Source organism: Stegastes partitus, unplaced genomic scaffold (genome assembly GCF_000690725.1).
Source record: "Stegastes partitus isolate 25-593 unplaced genomic scaffold, Stegastes_partitus-1.0.2 Scaffold496, whole genome shotgun sequence".
NCBI classification, from domain to species: Eukaryota; Metazoa; Chordata; class Actinopteri; family Pomacentridae; genus Stegastes; species Stegastes partitus.
In genome coordinates, this window is record NW_007578227.1 from 124,698 (window position 1) to 133,442 (window position 8,745).

General features: G+C 40.5%; 1 protein-coding gene across 1 annotated transcript in view; it reads left to right on the top strand.

The window, feature by feature from the left end:
- The first annotated feature begins 5,580 nt into the window (after positions 1–5,580).
- lrsam1 (leucine rich repeat and sterile alpha motif containing 1) overlaps positions 5,581–8,745 on the top strand; it is a 24,438-nt gene continuing 21,273 nt past the window's right edge. The window contains exons 1-3 of the mRNA XM_008287342.1: positions 5,581–5,705; positions 8,134–8,322; positions 8,457–8,513. Coding sequence (XP_008285564.1) covers positions 8,251–8,322; positions 8,457–8,513 — 129 coding nt within the window. The 5' untranslated portion in view covers positions 5,581–5,705; positions 8,134–8,250. The remainder of the gene's footprint in view (positions 5,706–8,133; positions 8,323–8,456; positions 8,514–8,745) is intronic.

An 8,745-nucleotide genomic window follows, 5' to 3' on the forward strand; every position in this document is an offset into this window, starting at 1 on the left:
AAGAATCTGCCAAAGGAAAGATCTAAAGTAACAGAAGAAAACCAGTCTGTGAGGAGCAATGATGAAACTGTGACCTCTAACGCAATAATTAAAACTCACAAAAAAATGCCATATTTCTATCATTCTTTTTCATCGTTCAAGGTTTGACTGGCTGTTTCAATTATCATCTCATTGTACCCTCTGTTTGCAGTGGTTTAATGGCAGCTGACTGGAGAATTAGTTCCACCAGCTGTTTATCTCAGTGAACCAATATTCACATAATGGCAGCAGATGGAAATGAGACAATTTTCTCTAAATTTTGTTAAAATCTGCATTATTTGGTTAGAGAGACAGCTATTTTTTTTTTTTTTCAAAAATGCACAAGCATCTACTTTCAGGGAGATAGCTCAGAAAAATCCACTGTACAGAAGGACCTGCTGTAGAACCCAAGAAAGGCAAGCTGCCAAAAATATATATGAGAACAATTATTTCAGCTAGTATTTACCAATAAACTGTAACTACCAATATCTGAACAAAAAGGGGGAAAACATATTGTGGTGCCATTACCACTAATACTACAATACAAGTCAGCAACTACCTGCCTGAACACGGTGGAAAATTTTGCAGCTAAAAAGACAGAAGAGCCAAAAGCAGAATTAAAAGAGACAGTAAAAGATGAACTTCTATTTATCATGGAATCAGAGTTAGAATAAATGATAAGGATTACAATAATGGTTTCTTTTCTTTTTTTAAAAGGATGTGTTGAAGCACAAGAAGCAAACTGTAGACTTTTTTTATTCTTTGTTGCCCCCACTGCATGTATTGAAAGAAAAGAAGACAATAACAAAAGAACAAGAACTCTCGTATGGCATTATATAGGATTAAGCGTTAACAAATTCTCTTTTGATTAGCATAAGTGCATCTTATATGGATACACACGTTTTTAGGGCTGTAGCGCTGTATGAAGCTTTTTATAACCAAAGGGGGGCTCAGGGGAAAACTGTCCTAACCACAATGTCAGTTCCCTGTCAACACCTTTAATTATGTGGTTATTTATAGTGCCCTCTGTGCCTCTTGTGGCTTAACTAAGCCTATAGCCTGAACCACAGTCATACATCACAACTGCAGAGGTCTGTAATAAACACAACAGAGGTTTAGCGTCTGGCATAGTGCTGCTCGGGGATACAGAGTCTCAGAGGTTATCTGGTCATGTTAATGCTCTTATTAACCAGAATAGGCTTATATGTAAAGACATCGGGGAACTTATCTGTTTAGTTGATTGGCAGGAAGAACAAAGCGCAGGTGAAACTGACTGTGTTATTTGCTCCAGCTGCAAACAGCTGAGGTGACTATAAAACTTTAAGATCTGGTGTGGCTCATCACATCCAAACATATTTGCATATTATATTAATAAACTTAGTATACAGGATGGAATCTGGTGATTGTTTTCATGTAACAAGGAAACTGAGATCCTTAATCATTACCACATGCAGTGGTCTTGTATGTGTCCTCTGAGGTTTCAACTAAAATTTGTAGGGTCTGACCTCTGCTGGACAAACTGCTAACATGCAAGACTGAATGCATTCCACTGTGATGGTGGTAATCTCATCTATGGAACTAATGCAGTAGTATTTTAGCTGCACCAAATACAACTCAACACTCTTCTCTCTCTCTGGTGGTAACTGTTAGTACAGTGATGGCAGAAGCTCCCAAGCTGCAGAAAGAGATCTCCAGAGGCAGTCCGTTCACAGTCAACTCAAGGTAATTCATTAATATAACAGGTTTCCAATATTTCTATCATCAAAATTAAATTTAAAAAAATTCAAATTAAAAAAGTTTGTTAGTTTCTACACAATCACTGAAGGTTAAACATTAAGAGCAGGGAGGAGGGGAAGGAAAGTGGAGGACGAGGGATGGGGGGTGGGAGGTTGGACGGAGTTTGGGGAGTTTGTTACTGGGGTTTAAAGTTCAACTGTAACCAAAAGTTTGTCATTCATTAAGTGAACATGTTGCAGCTGGAAATAAGAAATTAATGATAAAAAAAATACATAATATACATACAGACAAACATAACGCCTGTAGCTGTGACGGACACTCCTGATTAAGGGGGGAGGGTATAAAAAAAGAAGCCAAACAATGGGACGCCCTCACCACCTCACCAGAAACGTCACCATGGCAACGTCAGACTCATTGCTTGCATCTGTAGACTGATGAGCTGCTTTGTTTTGTCCATAGACCCTATGATCAAATAATATCTAAAACCACAAGAATGATACAAGGTGAATCCGACATTTATTTATGCATATAGGAATTTGGATTCTAAATTGTCCGTAGGTGTGAATGTGAGTATGAATGGTTGTCTGTCTCTAAGTGTAGCCCTATGATAGACTGGCGACCTGTCCAGGGTGTCCCCTGCCTTCGCCCTAAGTCGGCTGGGATAGGCTCCAGCCCCCCCCCCCCTNGTTTGATACTGGTGTTTAAGTTCAAATGTAACCAAAAGTTTGTCATTCATTCAGTAAACATGTTGCAGCTGGAAATAAGAAATTAATGATAAAAAAATACACAATATACATACAGACAAACATAAAGCCTGTAGCTGTGAAGGACACTCCTGATTAAGGGGGAGGGTATAAAAAAAAGAAGCCAAACAATGGGACGCCCTCACCACCTCACCAGAAACGTCACCATGGCATCGTCAGACGCATTGCTTGCATCTGTAGACTGATGAGCTGCTTTGTTTTGTCCACAGACCCTATAATCAAATAATATCTAAAACCACAAGAATGATATAAGGTGAATCCGATATTTATTTATGCATAAAGGAATTTGGATTCTAAATTTTCCGTAGGTGTGAATGTGAGTATGAATGGTTGTCTGTCTCTAAGTGTAGCCCTATGATAGACTGGCGACCTGTCCAGAGTGTCCCCTGCCTTCGCCCTAAGTCGGCTGGGATAGGCTCCAGCGACCCTAATGAGGATTAAGCGGTGTATAGATAGATATAGGAATTTGTGGGTCTGCACCAAGTCAATCAATGTCAGGGAGAGATCAGTTATCTCCCTTTTTCTGGTGATCTTTTAACTTAACACATTCTGCGATTTAGTTTGACATGTGAAGTCAGTGAGGAAAACACGGGTGTGAGGGTTTGATCTGAAATACTTGACAATGTAGAAAGGCGGAACTCTCACACTTGTACGTTGTGTCTTCCACGTGCACCCCCTTCCAAAAACACCACGTGAGAATGTGCCATATAATCCTATGATCAAACCACTTCCTGTAAAACAAAGATTTATTTTGACAGAGAATATTTTCATTGTTCAGGTGTATTACTGCCACCTACTGAACTAGAGTTACCTATAGATTTGCGAGATCTCACAAAAGATACCTCTATTTTGTTTTCTCTCACCCTGTTTTCTTTCTTTCTCCATGCCCCTTCTGAGGCTCCGTAAAATAAGGTATTTCAACAAACCTTTGTGTTATTTTTAATTTCAAGTCCAGGTTTTAAATTTTAACTGCAAATGTGTATCTCTCAAAATAACAACTATGAGTCTCCTTGAGTAATAATCAGCAGTACTGGACCTGAAAAAACAAAGTGAGGCACCTCTACTCAGTAGGCAGTTGGCTGTAATGAAGGGTTTTCAGCAGAATGTAAAAGCCATGTTGATCAGTCTTCTGGCTTGTTCTACATCTCCACAGCACAAATCAATTTGCTGCTTGCAATGCTAAAATTGTGACTTTCACACTCCATTGCTGCTTTGTGCCAGGTTCTAGGAACTATCTTTGTGAATCTCTTGTTATCCTTTCCACTTTCTTTTGTGACATTTTGTGACTGTAATAGGCAGCACTGATGCATATTCTAGACTGAAACTATGAAAAGTATTCACAGTTCAGTCTATACTGATTTACATTGAGGTGAGTTTTTAAAAACAAACACAGTATTGAAAAATTCAATACCCAGTATGCAGAAGTGAGTGTACCACTGTGCATTGTCACTAAAATGTCAAACTATTCAAAATGATATCACCTTACAGAAATGACATTATTTCTGAGTCAAACAGTGGGGTGTTTGTTCTGATGGACAGTCAAAAACAAATACTTTAGAAGGACTACATTTAAAATATAGGCAAAATACAAACTCAGTGGAACAAAAATCAATACACTTGTAATCACTATTCACCTGTAATACACCTGTGATTTACAGAATAATGGCATTAACATGTTTGTGGGCTGTGAAGAGAAGAACTTCCTTAGTTTTGAACATATGGGCTGTTTCTGTCTGGATGTCTGTGTCATGGCTTTATCTGGAAAAGAATTACCAGAGTAACTAAAACATGGAACATAGAAATAAGGTATGCAGTCATATTGGTGATCATCTAAAAGTCAGCGGAAACACAGTTGCAGCAGTATTCAAGAAGTATAAAATGAGTCATAGTACCACTAATCAGAGCTGCAGTCCTAAATTGACACCATGGATAGTGTGCTACTTGTACAGTTTTGTTTGAAAAACAGATGGGCAAGTCCTTTGGATTTGGCACAGGTGTGCCAATGGAAATTCAATGGAAATTAGAATGTGTGTGACAGTGGGAAGGACATTGTGTAGCATCAATGTCTATGAATGGCATTTAGAAAAATACTCTTGCTTGCTCTCTGTTACAAAACTGCGGGATGAAACTTACCTTAAAAAAACTTTTTTTTTTTTTAAAGCCTGATGAATAGTATATTCTTTGGTCAGATGAGACCAAGATAAATTTGTTCAGCTCAGATGGAATCCAGAATATTTGGCGTGGACCTGATCCAGACTACCCCAGTGAAGTCCTGGCAGTGAAGCACAGAAGTGAGAGTGAGGTGTACATGATTAGATAGCATCATGAATACCTGTAGATATTCAAATTGCTGGCTGACACTGGTATCCCCAATGACGAGGAGGATATTGTGGATCATCCAAAATAAATGTAAATGTGGGGCGCTGCTTTTGCTCACCTGGTTGAGCTGGCGTCCCAGGTATAGGGGCTACAGTCCCTGATGTGGAGGTCATGAGTTCAAATCCCGCTCATGGCCCTTTTCCACAGGTCCTTCCCCCATTCTTCTCCCCCACCTTCCTGTCTCTCTCTCTCTCTCACTGCACTATTGAATAAAGGCTAAAAAATAAAGATAAATGTGTGAAGTACTGAAAAAATAATAGATTAGAATCCCAGTTAGGGAAAGTGTACTGACCTCTGTTGCATTAGTTCCCCACTGTGAAGCCTGAATTTTTTCTAGAGTAACTGCTAGCTTTTAATTGTACATCACAAAAACACCCCGTTTAAGTTAGAAGTAATGCATTTACTTTAAGGTGGTACAATGTTGAACAATTTGACGTTTACGTTAGTCACTGTGTTGCAACACTGGGTGGTTGTTGGACTACACACTCCATACTGTAGAGGGCAGTGTGCATCTTTTTGACAGCTGCAACCCGCTAATAACCAGCAGAAGAAGTCAACATGCAGCTAACTGTTTGTTGTGATTCGATTAAACAGCCTTCATAGGGGAAGAGGAGGCGGCTGGACAGAACTCAGGGTGGGAATATTGCTGTGGTTACCTCCTTTATTTTTTTAGTAAATACTCGGGTATCACTGGGTATATTATAGACTCATATCGCCGTAGACGCCTGACTCGGTAAATTAGAACACCTCGGAAGTTGCCCTTTAAACGTTTTAGGAGAGAAGCGCTGAAACAACCAGCAGCAGACTGTGAGTATGAAAGCTAACATCGCTGGAACTTCACTTCCAACTAAGAGCTGTTGTGGTTTATGTGTTGTGGTTTACGTGCTAGCTTTGTTAGCACGTATTTGGTAAGTGGACGTAGCCAGACTTTGACAAGCTGCGACGGAGAAGCTTTACAGTGTCAACCGTGTTATCATTGGTGGAAAGCACCGGCGCTACCCATCAGTGAAGCGACTTACACACAGCGAGCTATCGTCAGTGTTGTTGCTATCGAGGTTAGCATATGTAGCTTAACGGTGGCGGTTACAAAATGCAAAGTGCTGGGTTTATCGTGTTTTCTGGAGCATCTATGCTAGCTGCGCTGTGTAACGTCGGCTACGTAGTTTACGGTCATCCTCCCTCCCCTTCCCCACATCCACACCCACCAGGCCTGCTACCTCCCAGCCAGCCGGAAACACAGGCACCGGCTGCGGGGAGTAATATGACTTAGATCAGATGTCAGTTACAGCTAAATATGTTTAATTTGAATATTTAAAGACTGTTGGGTCCTTCCAGGTCAAGTCCCCTAACTCCTCCTGTTCATATCATGGATTTGATTGGAAAAATTCACGTGAAAAACCTTGTCAAAGCTCTGACATGTTTACTGTTTGTTATTGAGGCCACAGTGGGTAGTGTGGATTAGTCATTGCGTTTGTATGTAAAGAATTCAAACACATTGAATTACTCTAGCATTTAACAGTTTTCAGTGAACAAGCATTTTTTTTTGCACTTTCAACACTGACAACAACAAAAACTGAAAATGTAGAAGATTCCTCAAACAATTTATGGAAACTCTGTTGCATTGGATTGCATTTGATTTCACTGTTGTGTGAATCACAAAGGCCAGTGAATGTAGGTATTACACAGAGATGGAAAAACGTGAAGTCAACATAGTGCAAACAGCTACCTATGAAATATCATCATCATCAGCTAATATGAAAAAGCATTAAATGATGAAAGAGTACTGAAACATCTTGCGATTTTATTTAAATTAGTTTTTTAGATGTATTTGCAATCAATATTAACACTTTTTAATACACTGCCTTTCAAAGAATTTATAATAATCCATCACAGTACCGTAAGAACTGTATTTTTCCGCTCAGAAGCTATATTTATCAAGATCTTTGGCAGTCAGTTTTTTGTGCAGGACCAAATAACATCTAGATAAGATAGAACTGTTAGTTGCAAGAAAGTGAAAGCTATTGCAGAAATTATTTTGGGGGAATTTACTATTTTTTGTAGAAATCTATTTATCACTGATAATTTGGTAGTGGTGCTGCAAGTGGGTAGCACTGTTGCCTCGCAGCAAGAAGGTCGCCGGTTCGCCATTTCTGCGTGGAGTTTGCATGTTCTCCCCGTGGGTTCTCTCCGGGTTCTCCAGCCTCCTCCCACACAGTCCAAAAACATGTTGAGGTTAATTGGTGATTCTAAATTGTCCATAGGTGTGAATGTGAGTGTGCTTGGTTGTCTGTCTCTAAGTGTAGCCCTGTGATAGACTGGTGACCTGTCCAGGGTGTCCCCTGCCTTCACCCTAAGTCAGCTGAGATAGACTCCAGCCCCCTGCGGCCCGAGTGAGGGTTAAGCAGCCAGCACAAGTCACCACACAGCTTGTGTTGCTTTTTCAGTCTCTTTTGTTTTGTCAATTCCTTCTTTGAAATGATTGTAGATGTTGAACAGAACTGTATACAGACCATGCCCAGAAGGGCCGGTCTTCTGCTGGCTGCACAAATACCACTAATTCTCCCATTATGCCACAGTGTGGGTAACATGTGGTTAAGTTTTTACCATATAGCAGCTGCAGGCAGTGTTGACTTTCAGTATTTACCAAACATAGGTCCAAAAGAGTAATTCATTAGATCTGTAACAACTCAATAAAAGGTGGCCCTCTTGTAGGAATGCATATTTGTTATTGCTTTTTCCAATAGAGCACGTAGAAATGTGAACCTCACTCTCATCACCAGTGTTTCCAGACTCTGCAGGCAGCAGCCAGACATCTTCAGCTGTACAGCTCTGGTATACCCACTGCTTATTACCTGCCCAGCACCAAACAGCAGAGAGACAAAGTTCCCAAGTAGCTGGTGAACATGCTGGAGAGTTTAGCAGAAAAGACGGATATGTTTCACATGAGCAATGAGTGAATAATGATCTGATAGATGTGTAGTCAATCAGGTGATGACACTTTAATCCACACTTTAAATGGTGATAAAATGTCAGATGTCTTGTTCTAAGCTGGTTCTGCTGCCCTGAAATGGACAAAATATCAATTAAATCAGTGCTAACCAGTGTAAGTTCAACATTTCATGGTGCTTTTGAATCAGTAGTTCTGTGGAACTTAAAATGGGTTATTTGGTTACATGTTCAAGTTATACTGCTCCATCTGATTAGTCCTTATCATCTACACTTTTCCATTTTGTAGGCAGTGTGGTCGGTGTCTTCCAACGTGTTCATCAGGCCTCTGGAGTGTCTTGTTGCAGTGGAGGTCGATTAGGGAAACGCAGCATTCAGACGGACAGCAGGACAGGCAGCACTCAGGATGCCTCTGTTCTTCAGGAAGAGGAAGCCCAGTGAGGACTCCCAGAAGAGACTGGAGTATCAACTGTGCCGGGTAAAAAGAGTCCCTCATAGCCTGAGAACACCCTGCTGCTGGTGCTGCATCACCAGCCAGTGTGATGCTGCTGCTTTTATGATCATGATCAGGAGATTATACAAACCAACCCTTTAACTGATTTTTTTCCTCAGTCTAAGGAAGCAGGTGCTGATGACATCCTGGACATCTCAGCTTGTGAGCTCTCAGAGGTGAGTATGTGACTGTCTGTAGGTGTGAGGCTAGCTGATTCCTGTCAGTGATTTAAAAGCTTTAGGTATATTACAGAGCAAGCTTAGTTCAGCCTTTTTCAGACATGGGAAATGGAACATTGCTGGCTTCATCAGTCTTAAAATTAGAGCATATTGTTGTTTAGAAATAGGTCACTTTCCTACTCCCTCCTCATGGCTTTATTCAGACTAACTCCTCACAATGGTGGGGTGA